Source organism: Barbus barbus (assembly GCF_936440315.1).
Source record: "Barbus barbus genome assembly, chromosome: 11".
Taxonomy (NCBI): Eukaryota; Metazoa; Chordata; class Actinopteri; order Cypriniformes; family Cyprinidae; genus Barbus; species Barbus barbus.
The window spans coordinates 6,476,903-6,497,160 of record NC_136739.1 but is presented as its reverse complement, the minus strand read 5'-3'; the positions used below and the strand labels follow the sequence as shown (position 1 = coordinate 6,497,160).

The 20,258-nt window shown below is 38.3% G+C and overlaps 1 protein-coding gene across 3 annotated transcripts in view; it reads right to left on the bottom strand.

Annotated features, from left to right (window-relative positions):
* Positions 1-20,258, bottom strand: part of LOC306877142 (unconventional myosin-Ib-like) — an 87,134-nt gene that overhangs the window by 65,266 nt on the left and 1,610 nt on the right. For all 3 annotated transcript variants that reach the window (XM_079428685.1, XM_079428686.1, XM_079428687.1), the window contains exons 2-3: positions 12,757-12,897; positions 5,124-5,239 (exon numbers count right to left, since the gene is read on the bottom strand). In XM_079428685.1, coding sequence (XP_079284811.1) covers positions 5,124-5,239; positions 12,757-12,882 — 242 coding nt within the window. In that variant the 5' untranslated portion in view covers positions 12,883-12,897. The remainder of the gene's footprint in view (positions 1-5,123; positions 5,240-12,756; positions 12,898-20,258) is intronic.

Sequence of the window (20,258 nt, the reverse complement as noted above, 5' to 3'; positions counted from 1 at the left end):
GCCAAAGACAGCAGAGCAGTGTGAAACTCAGTCTGTTTGGAAGGGAGAGGTGACACCGGGGCTCTTGAACCATGTGCGGCTGCCAGAATGAGGAGTTTCACACTCATTCTGGGTCATTCACTAAAACAACCTCAACACCAAAGTTCAAGCTCACATTCCATCGGTCAGAGAAGATCCAATGCAGAGCATTTCCAAACATCATATCTAATACAATTTCAGCCTTCTGATGACAGGCACTATTTTATCTCCACATGCACGTATTTGTTTTGATAACACTTCAGCAAATATTTTTGAATGACGACAAATGAAATCGCATTTTGAATAAAGTAGGACTAGTTTAGTTAAAACTTGTCTAAGTAAATTACTATATTAATTATAGATTCACAAAGTTGCTTAAATTTTGTATCCAACAAAATACCCACAAATTTAAAATTCGCAATACAGAAAAATCATAACCTAACCCAAATCTGAAGTGAATTAACAAACTAATATCTTACCATTCCAAGTTCTGCTCCATTCTTCTGTCTGAGCTGTCAGATTGTCCTGATAACAGAGCTCTTGTGAGGGCACATAGCTCGCGTTAGGATATAGTTGCAACCAGCAGATGTTTGTCACCTCTGGTGAGTGTCTTTAAACACACGACCATTTGCAGTGATTAGTGATCATGGTGGTCTCAGCCACTTTATTGTCTCTAAGGCATTGACCACCTCTGAAGCTCAGCTGCCAGTTGCAACAAACTCTTAAATGTTAAGAAAGCTCAGCTATAACACCTTTACAATTGATTGTTTAATTTAAGAGGTTTATTGCGTCTGGACACAGGCCTCTTAAAAGTAGGTGGGCATAGGAGCTCTCAATACCTCAGGCACATCTGCAGACTCTTTCTGTCTTTAATGGAAACAAAAAAAAACACTAGTATTACATGAATCAAAAACATCAATAATAATGTAGTCTTAATGAAGGGGAGTCATTGCATGGCTCCGTCAAGGTGGTGTATAATTTTTGGATCTTAAATCAGAAACATGTATGAGTGCTTAGCAGAATAAGCGGACTTGGCTACTTTAATTACTGCTCTACTTAAAAGCACCCATCTTAACACCATACAAATGCCAACCAGACTGACAATCAGTTTTTATGCATTTTTAGGCTTGGACCACTAGAAACAAAATGGAACCACCAAACAGATTCATACTCTGTGTAAGTCTTGTTTAAGCTTGGTGACACTAGTGGAGGAGAAAGTACTCACTTAATGCTGAATAACAGATCTTTGGTGCCTAAGCAATATATTATAATATATATATATATATATATATATATATATATATATATATATATATATATATATATATATATATATATATATATATATATATGCACACACATACACTCACCTAAAGGATCATTATAGGAACACCATACTAATACTGTGTTTGACCCCCTTTCTCCTTCAGAACTGCCTTAATTCTATGTGGCATTGATTCAACAAGGTGCTGAAAGCATTCTTTAGAAATGTTGGCCCATATTGATAGGATAGCATCTTGCAGTTGATGGAGATTTGTGGGATGCACATCCAGGGCACGAAGCTCCCGTTCCACCACATCCCAAAGATGCTCTATTGGGTTGAGATCTGCTGACTGTGGGGGCCATTTTAGTACAGTGAACTCATTGCCATGTTCAAGAAACCAATTTGAAATGAGTCGAGCTTTGTGACATGGTGCATTATCCTGCTGGAAGTAGCCATCAGAGGATGAGTACATGGTGGTCATAAAGGGATGGACATGGTCAGAAACAATGCTCAGGTAGGCCGTGGCATTTAAACGATGCCCAATTGGCACTAAGGGGCCTAAAGTGTGCCAAGAAAACACCCCCCACACCATTACACCACCACCACCAGCCTGCACAGTGGTAACAAGGCATGATGGATCCATGTTCTCATTCTGTTTACGCCAAATTCTGACTCTACCATCTGAATGTCTCAACAGAAATCGAGACTCATTAGACCAGGCAACATTTTTCCAGTCTTCAACCGTCCAATTTTGGTGAGCTCGTGCAAATTGTAGCCTCTTTTTCCTATTTGTAGTGGAGATGAGTGGTACCCGGTGGGGTCTTCTGCTGTTGTAGCCCATCCGCCTCAAGGTTGTGCGTGTTGTGGCTTCACAAATGCTTTGCTGCATACCTCGGTTGTAACGAGTGGTTATTTCAGTCAAAGTTGCTCTTCTATCAGCTTGAATCAGTCGGCCCATTCTCCTCTGACCTCTAGCATCAACAAGGCATTTTCGCCCACAGGACTGCCGCATACTGGATGTTTTTCCCTTTTCACACCATTCTTTGTAAACCCTAGAAATGGTTGTGTGTGAAAATCCCAGTAACTGAGCAGATTGTGAAATACTCAGACCAGCCCGTCTGGCACAACAACCATGCCACGCTCAAAATTGCTTAAATCACCTTTCTTTCCCATTCTGACATTCAGTTTGGAGTTCAGGAGATTGTCTTGACCAGGACCACACCCCTAAATGCATTGAAGCAACTGCCATGTGATTGGTTGATTAGATAATTTCATTAATGAGAAATTGAACAGGTGTCCCTAATAATCCTTTAGGTGAGTGTATATATAAAGGCCTCAATGTGGACTAGTGGGTCAGCTTCAAGGGATGTCTTGATTCTTGTGTTTCTTTCATTTCATTAGGTTCCTCAGCTGACAGAATGACCCTTAAAGCTGCCAATTCTGCACTTGCCCTTGCAAAAGGCCATTCCCCTTTGAACTATATGACAGTCAGTGATAACTTTGAGTTGTTAGTGCAATTGGCTTGTTTGTGCAGGTTTAAATTAAGAATTTACTTAACCCTGTAGATGAGAAGAACAAGCATATCACACGTGGTCTCAGCAGGCACACTCAAAACTGCCATTATAAACCCCCAAGTTGACGAGCATCTGTTAAATTTGATAAGGGTTGCATGACCTTGCCATGGATAGGAAAAGATGATTAGGAAAAGATCTAGCACACAACAGCCTAAGCAGATGTAATTGGAGATTAAGATCAAATTATGGAGTCTTTTACAAAGACCTCACTTAAAGAAGAACCTCACAGTCTTTAAGGAAGACCTAATTAAAAGAGACATTAATCCAAGCCTCTCATCAAAAACGAGAATAAGTCTTATGCCTAAACATACACTATGCAAGGGCGTCTAGTCCTGCTTTTGGAGGGCCAATTTCCTATTAAATTTAGCTCCAACTTGCCAACAAACTTGCCAGTAAGTTTCTAGAGCTGCATCTCAAATTGCCCCTTAACTGTCATTTACTATTCCCTACATTACTCTACTAATATTGTGCACCAAATGAAAACCAGTGAGCGAATTCACACCTTGAGTCCACCAGAAGTGCTGTGAAACACCACTAGCTAGATGTGGAAATTCATTCAGTACAGCAATCACAGTATATGGGTATTCTAGTGGCTAGCCATTGAGTGTACATCGGTTACACTATTGACACACATTATGGGATTGAATGAGTTCTCTGGATAATGTCCACAACAGTATCGGAAACCACTACAAATGGCTGTCACCTAAAATAGTGCATTATATAAATGTATAAGGGGTGATTTCATGCACAGCCTAGTATTCTGGAAGACTATAATTAGTTGCATCTGGTATATTTTATTAGGATTAGAGTAAAACTGTGCAGGACGGTTGCCCACCAGGAGCAGGATTGGACATCCTTTGACGTGCTTCAACTCATTTTTGGACACTGTTGTATTCCGAAATCTATTTATATGAAGTTTATGATGCAACCAAGGACACATTGCATTCCAAGCATTGTTGCAAAAGGGTATTCTTCAGTTTTCCATCTAAATGCAAAATTGAGCACTCATGAGGAAAGATGGCTGATTTCAAATTGCATTGGAGGTCCTGCATCAGGTGAGTGACTGTAATTGAGATCAATGTGAATGCTAACACATAGCTTTCTTCAAGTATTGATATTACTTTATACACCTCTAAGCCACAAGTCTGGTTATATGAGACTAGGCTCTTCCAATATTTCTGAAAATGATAAAACAAGCACAGACTTGACTAAAACTTACCCAAAAGCTTGACAGCAGTTTGAGCACAGATGCTTTGGGCCATTTTGCTGCTGACTGCTGTGTTTAGTGAGGTTATGAGGTGATGATCATAAATACTATTCAACAGTTTGTGCTGTTAACAGGACCAGTTACGGCCCATTGTCCCAGGACGCCGAAATGTACGAGCCCCAGAGGCCAGTACACCCAGAGCCATCTAAGAGGTCTGTTTCTCAGGCATGACAAGAAAAGCAGCTGCCCTGGAATAAGCTCAGAGCCTGGCTTCAGATCAGAGAAGCATCGATCCTGACATCACTGTAACAGAGCTTAGACTAAAACATATGAATATGAAAGGGTCCAAGACTGAAGGAGAACTTGCATAGCAGAGGAAATATTCACTAAAAGCAGATCAAATGAACAGGATAGGCCCAGAAGCAAAGGATCAATTTAGAAACACGAGGAGAACAAACTATGAACCCACGGGGTGGGTGGGGGGGGGGGGGGGTTCACAGCTGTTTATTTAAACTTTAAATAAACTCCTTTTCCAGGGGAGAATGTGTAGAATGAATGTTATTGGTACAGCCATCCCATTCTCAATGGCTCTTTTTTAGAGCTGGGTTTTAAGAGTTAGATCAGGCCATGGTGGGTTTTTTTTTTTTTTTTCAGAGGGTAAGTGTGTGTCTGCCGATCAAACACAGCAGACTGCTTTGTTTTGATTTGGCAGTCTGGTCAGGCGGCTGGCAGCCAGACAGATGGTCATTAGCTGGAGCAGGACAGGACAGTGAGCCGCCCCTCCCCCAAAAGGGCTGGACATCACGTGTCAGGGGTCGAGTGGATAGAGCACACCATGTATATGCACACCTACTCTGTAAATTCACTTCTGCAAACATGACACCACTGGGGGACCTTCACATTATTATTGATTAAACAAAGCTGCAAGGCTTTTCCAACCCTGCACATTCATGTGTGCAACAATTTATTTAAGTTTGTGCTCTGCTGACCAGGAAGCCTAAGAATAAACTAGGCAGTGACTTTGTTGTATAGTGCTTTCAGACAAGCTTTTTAAACTCACATGTGTGGACTGAGCTCATAGAAGTTCCTGTTGCGATACTCCTCCACTTTTTCTGCTGTGTAGATGGGCAGGGACTTGTAGGGGTTCATGGAGATCACCACACTGCCAATGTATGTCTGTGGAGGAGAGTGAAAGACTTAAACCACCGATCAAACAACAAAAAAAATAAAAATAAAACAAGAACGGATTTGTGAAAACACATGAGATAAGAAGAGACAACATAACCAGTCATACGATGGAAATCAAATGTATAGAACAATCTAAAGATACTGTAATATTCATCGTCAGCGCTCAAAATTTAAAGGAATATTAGCTGTTGGTATACCACTGTTCTACTAACTTATTTGACAAAATAACCAAAGGATTTCAACAAAAACCTTTATTTTGTGGAAAACACAGTGATCAAAATTAGAGAACAGTAACCACTGTAGCACGAAAGAAGATTACAACTAAAATTTTGGAGCCACAGGACATCACTCTCCCAGTCTGGTGTGATCTTGGTCCTCTCACTTCCATAGAGATTTTCAGTTGGGTTTAGATCAGGACTCTAGCCTGCCATTTCATTGCTTCACTGTTTTCAGCCAAAAGGAACTTCTTTACTTGTTTTTCAGTGTGACAAGGGCATTGTCTTTAAGGCTGCAACAACTAATCGATAAAATCAACAACTAATCGATTCTCATTATCGATTAGTCGGGTCCAACTTCAGCCGGTCGCGTCAAGTTACAGTACTGAATAACGCATTTCTATGGACAAAATGCATCTAAAAAAATAGTGCAATGTGCAAGAAACAGAATGAGATGCTGCAGGAGAAGTGCGTGACCCAAGCTGCCCAAAACATGAGAATTCTTTATTATAAGCTAATGGCTTTCCCTGTCAGGTGCTTTGACAGATGCATGTGTATCCTCAGCGCAAAAACGTTCAGTTTACGGTCATATCCTTATCTATAAATGTCACAAATTCACGCAAGCATTTCCATTTTTGCATAAAAGTCTGTCCTGACAGTCTGTGTTAAGTTTAAATCTTTACTGAATGAGCGCCAGCGCGGTGGACAGACGGAACACAGTAGAGAGAGAGACAATTAATATTCAGCGCAAAAAACTTTAGGTTTAAAAGACAACATGAAGTGCGCGTATTTCATGAGATGAAATACTCATGAAAGGGATGACAGCGTGTCTGAATATAAATGTCAGACACTTCATAGCCACCTTTTATAGGATAAAGAAATTACAGTACATCGTGACTGTGATCAAAAAGTGAACACGTGTTCCTGCAGAACATTACTCTTACCTGTTGGTTAACACGGAGTCTGTTTTTATTCATCTTTACTATCTGTAGCATTCTTTGAATTTTTTAATGTATTGAGTTAGGCCCCGTTTACACTAGTGCATTTTTGTTTTAAAATGTATAACTTTTGCTACGGTTACGCCTATCGTTTACACTACTCCGGTGTTTTTAGGGTAAAAAACAGAGACTTTTGAAAATGCTGCAGACCCCGTTTTAATTTGAAAACTCTGGGGTTGCGTGTCAGTGTAAACGGACCAAAACGGAGACTTTTGAAAACGATGGCGTGGCTGCCCACATTCGCTGAGTATCCTTGACGACAGTGTAAACAATAACATCATGATCATTTACCCCTTTTCCACCAAAGCAGTTCCAGGTGCTAGTTCAGAGCCAGTGCTATAGCCGGTTCTTAGTTGGTTCGACTGGCGAACCCTTTAAGAACCGGTTGCTTTTCCACAGGCTAGAGAGCCAATACAGAGCCAGGGCTTACGTCACTGAATACGTTTCATGTTTCGGTTCACTAGCGCGGCACAACAGGCTTGTTCGAGGTGCATCAGAGCCACGCAGATCGATCGATCGGCACACTAAAGCACCGCGAGAGCGATCCAAAACCGTCTGCTTTCCAGTCGCTCCCGCAGCACCCCGATATGCCTCGCACCAAACGGTCCGCGCAGCGCCGATCCATCCCGGACAAGCCTAAACAAACTATAAGCAACGGCAAACCTACATCGGCATTCAAACACGGCTAATCAAATGTGTTCGAGTTTAGCTGCTATTTCAAATATGGCGGTCCAAGTTTCTGTACGTCTTGTTGGTCACGGTAACCCCGCCCCCAGCCCCTGACGCAAGCGGTTCTTCCTTCTAGCCCAGCAATGTTTTGGTGCTACTTACGAACCACTTTTCCTGGTTCGGAGCTGGTGCTTTGTGTGTTGAAAAACAAAGAACCGGTTTGAAACTAGGCTCTGGCTCCGAACCAGCACTGGAACTGCCTTGGTGGAAAAGGGGTAATTGTTGTACCCATTGATATGTATGCGTAGATAGATTCCCCAATCATCCGCTCCAAGCACGCAGACGCGTCCGCCATCTAAATAATAGATATATATAGGTAGATTCCCTATGGTTGTACCTGCATGAATGGTCACGTGACATGCGTTTTCGGTTGTGTAGTGTAAACGGAGATCGTTTCTGAAACGCCAGTCTGAGGCTGAGACTAGCTGCTCTAAACTAACAGTATTTTTTTAGCTTTCTGTATTGGTTAGTCTTCCAATATCCAAAAGCTCTTTAGTAACAGTAGTAGGCTATTTCTAATAATAATATAATATAATTATTGCTGTTATCTATGAAAGAAAGACAGAAAAAATAGTCAAGCGCTTTAGTGTTTTTTCTTCAGATACCCAATTACAGGTCAAAAGGTACATAAATGCCAGCAAGAATGCTGTTATGAAAGGCATAGGAGGCCATTTTTGATGTGTGAATAAATACTATTTAGTTGTTTCAGTTTGTTATTTGCCCAATAAATGACAATAACATTTTTATACTTAAACCTTTTTTATATTTTTATATTTAAACCAGATTCCGAAAATATTTGCGTTTTCTCTTTATTATGACAGGTGGTCTAATAAATTAAGCACTGTATGTTTTCATAGCATTCATTTGGCACGTTTGCCTGAAGGACATTGGGCAGAATGTGGAATAGGGTATTTATCAATAAAAGAAAATGACGCTTTTTTTATCCAATTAATCGGGGGAAAATAATCGGCCAACTAATCAATTATCAAAATAATCGTTAGTTGCAGCCCTAATTGTCTTGCATGAAAATTGCAGGCTTATTGGGAGATGCTTGCAGGGAAGAAACTGCATGTTGCTTAAGGGGGTTGTGAAAAACATTTGCATTCACGTCTCTGCCATTTAGCTGTATAAGTGCCTCAAATTCTGCTGTAGAAAACACCTCCCAAACCATGGCACATCCTACTCCACCTTTCACTGACTTCTTTATGCACTTGGTCTTTCCCCAGTTTGGACCAGTTCTCCTCTCTCCACATAACCTGCTCCTCATCAAATGTGAGCCTAGCCTTTTGATTATTTTTGCTGATGAGAGGTTTTGTCACTGCAGAGTGCACTGTCAGTCAGACTTCTCTTAAACATGCCAAGACAGACCCCGTTCAATGCTGAACTGGCAAGCAATTCCATCTGCAGTGTTGAACCAATTCCCCATTAAGAGTCTCCTCATTATTCTGTCTTCTCGTGCAATTGTCTTACGTGGATGACCAGCGTTTTGGGGGGACTTGAATGATTTAGTGTCATTGTAAAACTGCAATATTCTAGAAATCACAGATTTGGAATGGCCAGCTTCTCTTGCAATGGCTGAAAGGGTCATCCCTTTGGCCTTTATCTGGAACACCTCCTATAAAAGAGTTTCAGTCACCAACCATCTTGCAATTCCAGTGAAAATTAGAGGAATGTTGCCATTTAACTATGGTTTTGTCATATAATTAAAAGAAATATCCCCAAGTGTCAGATTAACACCAATAACTTGGAGGTATCTGTAAGTGTTCTATAATTTTGATCAGAGTTCTTTTTCAAATATCCCATTTAAGTATTGTTTTTATACTGTACTTCAATACATTTATGAAATATGCTTAAAAACTGCCCTTCTACTTTAGGATAACTTCAAATAAAACTAAGCAATGACTTTGAAATTTAAGAAATTGTAAGGTTGTTCTCTAATTTTGATCTCCAATGTATATTCAGTCTACACCAGTGGTTCCCAAGAAACCCAAAACTGCACATTTTAGATGTCTTCCTAAACACACACACACACACACACACGATTCAACTCATCAGCTTATTAATAAAGACTCCAAGACCTCAGATGTGTGTCCGATAAGAGAAACCTCAAAAACAAGCTTTGTTGGGGGTCCTCCAGGACCAGGATTGGGCACCTCTAGTCTATAGTATTGGTAATACTGAGCATGCCAGCTAATTTTGGTACCCAAGTATTGTCAGATAGTATATGCATCATCAAGCCAGTCATAATGAAAATAATGGTGCGTTCCTATCAATAAAATGATGGTAATTGTGAAATTTCACTTGTACTGGTATCATGACATCCCTAAAAGACACTGCACTGTATTCATACTCCCCTGCTGTGAGGCCCAGACATCAAGCACATTCTCTGCCTCATTCAGTTATAGGAACAGTGGCGGCAGCAGTGTAGGGGAGTTGAGCTACAATATGCCTCCGTCTGCACAATCCAGATGGGAATTCCTGTGTATTGTTCAGACAGGCGGGGGGCCCACAAGCAACCGAACAAGAGAACACAAACAAAAATGTTCAGAATCCCAGAAAGCATCAACAACACAGGGTGGTCAAAAGTGGTCAGAGATGGCAACGGTGTCTAAAGTAGTCCATTTCAGATGACTCAAACTAACATCCTGACTAATTTATTCCAGCTTCTCTTGCTTTTCAAATCTTTTTCATTCTTTCCTGCACCACTTTTCAACCTATGACGTTAAAAGCAAATCTATCTCAATGTCTCCGAGACCTCCGAACAATGATTAATTCTTGCAGCCGTCTTCTACCTTTCATTACAGTGAGTGTTGCATAAGGCTTGCAGCCGGAGGATCAGGCCTCTCCCATGGCGACACAGCCCACAACCTTTTGTCAAGTGTTCACAGGAGGCATAATGAATCCCTTAGATGTAGAGAACAAATGTAAATGAACAGATGAAGTGAAAATTACAGAAAAAAGAAATATCAATAAAAGCACAGATGTCATCCTACCAGTCAAAAGTTTGGAGTTTGGACACATTTGCAACAAATTAATTTATCTTAAAAGCTTTTTGAACCAGTGTCTTAATTTTTCTTTCACACAAACAGAACAGAATTGGTATTTCTTCATTCTATTAGAAATATATTAGAATCCTCCCAATCCCAGATGGATTTAAATACTGTTCACAATGGTGACATCTGGGGCACTAGAGATGTGACCGCTATGGGTGCATTAGAGCAGGACTAGGCCTGTGTAAATAATTCAATTGGCCCTTAAATGCATCTAAATGAGACCTCGGGAACATACATTTTGGAAGAACAAGCAACTGTGGATCAATCAATAGCATCACTAAAAGAGTGAGCTACACAATCACATCTGTTCCTTACTCCTAAATGTGCATATACACACACACGTAAACACATTTGTTCTTTCTTGCAGCCAATAATACTGAGCAAAGTTTAAAGATAGTGATAAATACAAGAACCTTTGTTTCATAATTCTACAGCTGTTATTGCCTGCAGTATCTGAAAATGGAACCCATTTTAACTGTTTTTGAAAGGGCATTGATTAGATAAGGCAGATAATTCTCTGTGATTTTCATTGTAAAGTTGGTGAAATGTAAGAGATATGATGGACTGTGATGTAAGCTTCTTGACAGATGATACTGAGGGTGGAGGCATCCCTAGAATTAGTGCTGTAAAATGATTAATTGCAATTAAATCACATCCAAAATAAAAGTTTTGGTTTTCATTATATATGTGTACTGTGTATATTTATTATGTATATATAAATACACACACAAAGTATATATTTTTAAAATATGTACGTTTATACATATATAAACATAACATTTTCCTTAAATACATGCATGTGTTTGTATTTATATATACACATAATAAATATACACAGTATACGCATGTAAACAAACTTTTATTTTGGATGTGATTAATCATTTGACAGCACTACCTAGAATAGTCTCCATTAAGCCCTTTTAAAATATAAGCTTAAAGTGATAATTCAGCAGTATTTTCCCACCTTTATATCATTCAAAACTTATTTTGTTCTATTGAACACAAAAGGAGAGGTCTACTTTGGCAGAAAACATAGGAGTGAGTAATGACAGACTTTTAAATTTATGGTTGCTGTGACTGTAACTTAATAACAAGAACATTAAGTTTGCAAAACATTCAAATAACATACTGTGGTCAACATAAATTTGCTTTTGTCAGCACCCTTCTGTGTAATTCGGGGATTTGCATTAAATACAAGGCTAGAGTTTGCATTACAAACTTGCAGCTACTGGACATTGAGGGCTGTGGGTAGTTACACTCTTAATTACAGAGTAAACACACAACCTGTTTGTGACCAACTACGTGATTTTAGTCTTTTATAACTAGTCAGATTACAGCTCTGCAAAATATAAATAAACATAAGGGTCCATTTTTATGGTGCCACACAAAATGTAAATCAGCCATTCGAAGGGGTCATTAAACCTTAATATTTCCTAATTCTAAATGCCGTTTCTCATTAAGCATGGCAACTAATTCAGCAATATATTTGCGACTTGTTTCATTTAATTTATTGGTCCACACATACGGTGTGTAAATCTGAACATGCTAGAGCTTTATTCCAATTTCAGCAGGAAAAACTGTTTAATGAAAATTAAGCATTTTTAAGTACTAAAGGTGCTGTCTATCTATTAGCAAAATTTCACTAGCAAAAAAGTCAGTTATATTGTCAATAGTGTAGCAATGTATGAAGCACAGATCACACAGACGTCACTTTCAAACTAAGCAGCTTTCTGTTAGTCATCACAGTGAATTTGTGCGACCATCTTTTCAAATCTGCGTGGTGAAAGCTTTTACCCTCACTAGAAATTCTGGATGGCTGGTTTCCTTGCATAAATTTACTGTACCGCTGTATATAGCCGTCGGGCAGTTTTTGTTCGTCGGCCGACTAAGTTTTCTCAGTGTGTTCCACGCCGTGGGCTGAAGTTGGTCCTTGTCTGCTTTTTTTCAGCCGATTCGGCATATTGAATCAGCGTTGGAGCTCATCAGTCAGTCGGGACATTTGATCATTCTGATTGGCTGTTCAGCTGGCGAACCAGTGCACGAGAAAAGCGCAGAACGGACGTGCTGCTTGTCCGTCGGGTGTCGAGCATTGGGTGTAACAGAGCTACAGTGCTTATTTATGCACGAAAAAAGTAGAAAATCCTCAATTCTCCTAGATATGCATTCACTTTTGCATATTCTGATTCATTAAACAACTATTTACACATCAAATGAACCCATTTTGTATGCTGGTTTGGTGTTTGTTATGCAACAGCTTTCAAAACCAAGCCCAAATGAATGGGAAAGACATGAGAGCAGGGACAGAACAATGAGAGGGCTATGATTTACACTGTGTTCATCTCTAAACTCCTATTTATCTGTGAAGTGGGAACACACTCAGACTAAACTTAGAAACTCTTGATGTGATGTGACTGTCCGGAGTAGTGGAAGCCTAAAATGAGAAGATGACCAAGAAAAGGAAACAACAATTGTTACATGATGTTCTCAGCATTAGTTTAAGCATTACTTACATAGATCTCGTTGTGATCGAATCGCTTCTTTAGATTCTCAATGAAGGTGTCTTCTGACAGGGGCTCAATGAGGACCATATCGCCCACCCCTATCATATTGTCGAGAAGTGATGTCTTCACCTCCATTTTGGACAACACCCCCTATAGAGAAAGCAAGACAATCACATATCAGATCAAGAGTTATGTAGGCCTTGACTTAGACATGTATCTAGGTCAGTGGGGTTAATGTGTGTGTGTGGGTTTATGAATTCATACAAAATACATAAACAATGTAGCTAATTCATACTGACAATAGCTTGAATAAAACTCTTCGATGATTAACATGTTTTCAATTTCTGAATTTCAATTACTTTCGATATTTCTGTGGAGCAGGATTATTAACGGTAACAAACAAACTAAATAAAGTAAATATCATGCCATGAAATAATGTAAAACAAAAAATAAACAAACATTTCACCTCAGAAACATTTCTCATTTTTGTTATTTTAAGTTGAAGTCCTAAAACAACTAAAACTTAAAAACCATATATAAAAAAACTAATAAAAAAAAAAAATTATTATTACAATTACACACAAAAAACGAACTAAAACTTTAAATTAAATTTAAATAAAAACAAAACATACAAATAAAAATTCAAAATATTAACAAAAACTACATGAATTATTCTAAAATAAGGACTTTATGAACTTTGTTACCAATTTCTAAAAGCAAACCATTTAGGGTTATTTGAAAAAAAAAAAAAAACATCTGACATAAATTGCAAGCCTTATGACTCATGTCAATATTTATTATATCAATATCAAGTTTATTCTTGGTTGCACCAAAAAAAAAAAAAAAAAAAAACTAATTAAAGCATGACGTATCTAAGAATTTGGCACATGCTTTCAATTAAATTTTTAAAGACTCCACTTTTCTTTTCTTTTTTTTGTACTCCCCTCTTGGTCATTGACCCATCTATCCCAGAATTCTGTGCACTGTCCTTCTACTTTGCATTAATGCTGATGTCTGTTCATATGAAACTTTATCATCAGCTTCTAACTTTTCTAATCTAAAATAATGCAAATAAATTCTGAAGTATTTGCAAAGCAGCACTTGACTGGACCGGCATGTTCAGTTCTGTTCAGGACACTACAGACAAAAGATATTCCATTGGGAATTATGTAACGAAAGACCCGTGTCCCAGCTGATGACCCATAGATACTCTCAAGATGTTTATGGAGTGGAGTCATCAAAATGTAGCTATTTTCTCACTAAACAAAGTGGACAGCAGAAATAAACTATAGTTATGTAGATGTAAATGTTTACTTCAAGAAAACCCATCACTGAATTGTGATTTCACAGTTAACAGCTAAACAGTTAAACTGCTACGGGTGGCAATTTTTCCCTTATCTGGTCACTAATCCAGGTTCCAATTGCATTCAGGGCCTTCATTTGAGGCTCTACTGAGCCCCTAAACCCCCTATGCACTCTTCAAACAAATGGGCAATGGCAAAGTGTAGTGCTCAGCAAAAAGCTCCTTCAAAACAGCCCATGTTTTCACTCCCAGCTCACCCAGCGTAAAGAAACAAAGCACCCAGCATTGCCAGTTGTAGTCAAAATACAAACATGGGCAAAGAAACAAGTCTTAAATAAGGGGCAGACAGTATATGTGGTTTGTTGATAACATAAACATGCATCATTTGCGTGCACCATGCAAGGCATAACTACAAAAAAAAAAGATGAATGTAAATTAAAGATTAAGATGTGAAAGCTAACGGCAGATTGGACGGATAAGGTTGCCAGGATGTGTGTCTGCCTCAAGTCTCCTACAAGTGCCTCAGATTGCTGCTGTGCAATTTGATAAGCCTAATCTATTTTACCTGCAGTTTAGGGCAGGGTTAGTCATCCGCTTTCAGCCTTGATGTTAAAATTAAATTAAAAAGCACAATATATTGAAATCGGTCCAATCAAATACCCTCTCCAGATTGAGAATGTCCGTCCCCTATTAACAGTTGCCAACAATTAGCAATATAAAGTATTAAAATATAGCTCACAGCTATACTACTAACCACTTAAAAAGGGATATAAGGGATAAGATATTCATAGACTTTTAGGAAATGTCATCACATATTTAGGGCTCTATAAAATCTTTTTATTTTATTTTATCAATGTTAATTTGTATTTATGACTTATACAAATTTATCATCAAAAATGGTGGTAATCAAATAAAATGCAATCAAATGCAAATTTAACAAATCCTTTAATTTTTGTAAAACAAAATACAGTGCATGTGGGTCACTGTTAAAATTAAACAGCTGAAAAATTGTACTGAAAAAATTGTGAGGTTTGTATATACACCAGATCATACTTTGCCACCACATTTGTGATTCATTTCTGCACTCTAAACACATTATCAAATAGCCATATTCATTTAATATTTAGTTTTGCCTATTTACTTCTATGATCCTGCCTGCTAATAAGTCACAGCTATCCCAAGCCAACTGCTAAGAACAGAACAATGAAGTTCTTTAAAAAACCTCCTTTTTCTGTTTTGCATTATCTTTGATTTTGAGAAATAGTGGGGAAAAACCACTTATCTCTATGTCTAGCTCAATTTGTGTCTTGGCAACAGCTGTAACCTGGCAGCCGGGGATATGATCAGTTACCTGTGAAACAGGACAAAGGAGAAGACCACGGACTAAAGGTCAGACAAGACACGAAGAAAGCCTGGATGCATCCAGCGATTCCAGAGTAAAGAGAGTAATTCCAGCGCTCGCTCTCCCGCTGCATAGTAACTCCAGGCAAAATCTACTAGTCTAACTGAATACCAGCTGCTCTGGAAGGACAAATTATTAGCCAATAAACATTCTCCAGTGTTTTAAACATCTGATCAGGTTTTTGTTTTCTTTAACTCATGATTACCAGACTTGTGGGTAAAAATTTGGTTTCACAGACTTTTTTCAAGAAAAGTTTTTTTTTTTTTTAAATAAAGCAAGAAAAAATCATGGTGTTCTGCATATGATGTTTGCTGAACAGTTGTTTAGGGAGAACTAGATGTTGCACGCTGACAACAAATGGACAGTTTATATTGTGGACTTTATACAGGAAGACCACAATACAGAGCAGGAGGAAACCAGGTAATAAACAGGCCCCACCAAATATGTGGTATCAAATCTGCAAGTGATGGGGTTGTATGTCTCTGAACAGTGCATTTATTTCAATAACACATTTTCTAGCAGGAAAACCTACAGTCAGGAGAAAAAAAAAACACCAGAATGTGAGTCCTAGCAAAAGTGGAAACTGGTGTTCTATTAAAATTTCCAAAAGCTCAGTGTGATCCTCAGCAACTATAACTGCATTTGAATGTGTGCTGGTAGCCTAGTAGCCCAGATTACCCCAGTGACATAACTGCATCTGAAACAGCACTGGAGCACGTGGACCATATTAAATCCTTTAGTACCAATCTACAGATCAAGAGAGGAAGGATTATTTTTCCTGACAAGGACAGAACATCGTGGATTTTTTTAAAGCATCGCTACATTTTGAAAAACTATTGAAAAGCTATTTTCATAGTTTGAGACAAAGCATGGTATTTAATCCAAAAAGCAAGCATTTTGATTAAAACTGATATCTGACAATGTTTATAATCATTTTGAATATGCACAATTGATAAAGACATAAATCACACCTGTAAAACAGACTGGATTCAGGATGGAAGCAAAAAAAATTATAGTTGTAAATCAAATGCTCAGATTTCAGCTTCTAAATTTCCATGCAAAAATGAATAAATAACTGTATTTGCCCTGTTATGTCTGCTAAGAGCATACACTCCAGATTATGACGATATTCATTTTTAACGTAGTCTATTTTTAGTCATTTTTTTCGTCTCACGATCTAGCTTGTCTGATTTAAATTTCATTGTTAAATTTCAAAAATGTCTGTTTTAATAAGCCAATTCAAAACTCTGATTCAATGATTTTTCAATGTTACATTTAAAAAATGTTGTAAGTGTGTGCAAGTATTATGTGCCCATGAATAAAAGTGAAATATATTTTGTTGTGTTCATGTAGGTACAGTAATAATCCAAACTGGTCAAGTTTATTATTTTTACTACATTTAAACTTCTTGAGAAAGAAAGAAAGAAAGAAAGAAAGAAAGAAAGAAAGAAAGAAAGAAAGAAAGAAAGAAAGAAAGATCTATAGGTTGCAATGGCTATTTGTTTGAATGATGTTCTCCTTCATTTTTGAGCAAACTCATAAAAAAAATACATAAGATATGTATTGAACATCATCAAGACTATGAAAAAAATATTATGCTAAATATATATTTTTAGCTATACTGCCCCTCCCTGCTACAAACTGCTTCCTATTTTCACTATTGAAAAGGAATTGCTGCTTTAAACAAGCGGGTCACGCAATGTTTCCATATACAGTGCATCAGGTCAGACATGCTTTCCTGCTCATAATTGGATGCAGTTGATGTGCATTAGCAAATAAAGGCATCATTGTTGAAGCCAGATTTCAGATTCACCGCACCGAGCTCCCCACAACTCTGCACAAATCCATCAGATTAAGCCGCATAGTATTTTTAGTTACAAGACTGCCCTAAAAATGAAGCCACCATGTGCAGCATCAGCATTAGTATTTCTCTGGACTGACCAGCTGTCACCTTTCAAAACTGGCCCACACCCAAAACTCTGCATCTGCCCTACATTTCTAAGTGCAATGCCAATAATATATCATTTAAAATTCCTGGATGTGAGCCATGTGTGATTTTCCACTCACGGACAAGGTAGAGCAGAAAGTCCCTCTTTTCAACCTTCCCCTTGAAACACCCAGAGAGACATACATTAAAACAACTCCGATCAAACAGACCCTCCATTTACGTTTTATAACACATATTTAAGGACAATTCAGCTCAGTTTCAAAACCCATGCCCTTACTCAAGCTAAAAAAATCTGCACATGCAGAACTAAAACGTTAACCTCACAGTTTGTGATGCCAGTGGAACAAGTTAACAACATAATAGGGTTTAATCGAGTACAGACTGCTGAATAAAGGGCCAGACACATGGCTGGTGATGGCAATTACAGACGGGCTCCAAATGAAGCGACGGGGCAAAGCCATTGTGGCTATTGGGGAGTCCTTGCAAGCATGCTCTTTGCTCAATGACCTGAAACACTGCAATGTGAATCTGCACCGTTTCCAGGGTAAACCCTCGGATTGACTTTCCACAACCCCACGGGAGCCAGGATTGGCAGACTAGAACGCATCTCTGAATCCCATCGCTGGGATCTTTATCATTTAAAATAATTATAACAGTAATACAACTAAAATCTGTGTGACAGGATCATTGCTGGTTCATAACTCCAAGTGTCTTGCCTCGGTGACTAACATACTATGCATTTCTGCTAAGCCATCATAAAAGCTCATATATGTCAAAAATAAGCCTATGAAGATAAAGAGCTTTCAAAGAATGTCCAGATTGTGGTGCTCAGTATGATGGCTAGACATTCAACAGTGTCCTGCATACACACACAAACATCTTCCAGTATTCTCCTATGAGGCACTGGGGCAGTGGAGTCATCTCAAAAAAATAAATAATAATAATCATAAATAAGTTGATACTTTGTGCATGCAAGACAATATTTTATCTACTGTTCACACAGGCTATGCAATGCCTGGATAGGTGCCCTTATGGGGCAGATTCTGCTTTAGTTTTCACCATCCAATAAGACAGTGGATCTTAACTCCAGTGATTCTTAACTTGCATGTCTTTCTTATTTAATAATGAACCTGATTCAGATCATAATCTCTTTAGGAGAGAAATTGCATACAAACTGGTCAGAGCAGTGGCTCCCCAGAAAAAGAGTTGTGAACCACTGCCCTAAGACAACCTTAACCCAATTTTTTTTTTGTAGTATGTCGTCATTGTCATGTGACATACGGCGTTAGTTGCATGGCTTCACTGCCATTCACCCATGGCCTCGTGGGAGAGTAAATTATCCATTGGATGTGCACTTCAAACACTCAGTGGAAACAGTAGGTCATCCGGATACTTTGCTACTGTTTTGGGTCAAATCTGTGAAAACTATGACTTTGGAATTGCTAAACTATTGTTTTTCACCAACAACAATTTTCTTCAAGGACATTTAAAAAAAACTCTTCAATAAAGAGTTACAAGCTATGAATTGAACCAACCAGCTCTGCCATGAATTGCAACATAAGATTCAAAGCATTAAGTAACGGAAAATTACATGACAAAACATACAAAATTTGCACTCAATTTCTTTTACGAGGGAATGAGCTACTCATCTTGTCAAGCACTGTGAATGATGTAATCGAATCTAAAACAAAGGTAGCCTATTAATAGGCTATATTAATTAAAAGTCCTTCATTACAATTGCATTTGACTGTAAAATTTGGAGATCGCGGGGAAACTGACTTCTAATAGTAATTCGATTTGTGCAATGTCGTTACTTTATTTACACTGTGGCAAGTAGTAGTAGGCATAAGGTCTTTACTTATCAGTGAAGAGTACTCAACAACCAAACGTTAATCATCCCTATCTGTAAAACAAAACACAGAGACCTTAATAAAAAGCGGCATTGCTTTAGAGAAAGTGACTCTACTGTATCAAGCCTGTGAGACCCAACCCCCTTGAAAAGTCAACGATTCTCTTCAGCCCATCATATCTGTTGATTGTGGTTTGCAAAGCACCTTTCCAGAGAAGAGCGCTGTACTTGTAGGCGTTCAGTGGGTGGACTGATACATAAGCCCCAAGTGAGGTGAGCAAGTTGCAAAGAAAGTGCATTACATACAGTACTTATAATTTCTGCAAAGTTTACTGCTAGAAAAAAGAAAGCAAGACTTTGTGAACTCCTTGTTTTATGACAACAGATAAATCTGATTTTGAGAAATACCTGCTGCACATTCACTAAAGTTAAAGCAATTATAGAGAAAGTTATAGAAAACTACAGTCAGTCAGCACATACAGCCCACGGTTTCCAGTTATACTGATTAAGTGCATTACACCAAACCCAATATGAGCAGTTTTTTGGCACTGACTGTTGGCCGTGAGTGGTTTCCATAGACCATAAACTCGGTTCACTGAGAGTGTAAGTTCCACAGACAGCAATGAGGCTCTAACATGAAAGGAGACAATTTAATTTTACACTAACGAATACGTTTTTTACTTTGTGTGTGCTTCATGTCAAGAAAAATAAATGACTCCCTTCATTTGATTATATATCCCATCAATCCTTAAAATAGGTTAACAATTGCTGCAATAAGGAAGTTTCCACAGTATAGGCTACTTATTAATCAAACCAATAAAATCAAGCTTTTAGTGTCCTAGTAAAAATCATGTTAGATGAAAGGGAACATGATCACAACTATTTAGCATTTTAATGTCATAGGTTTTCGGGAAACATATTTTCAATGAGCAAAAATATGAGAAAGCAGGGTAATGATATTTTCTGAAGAAAATGCAACTGCCACAATGATGTTCTGAGTGTTCAGGGC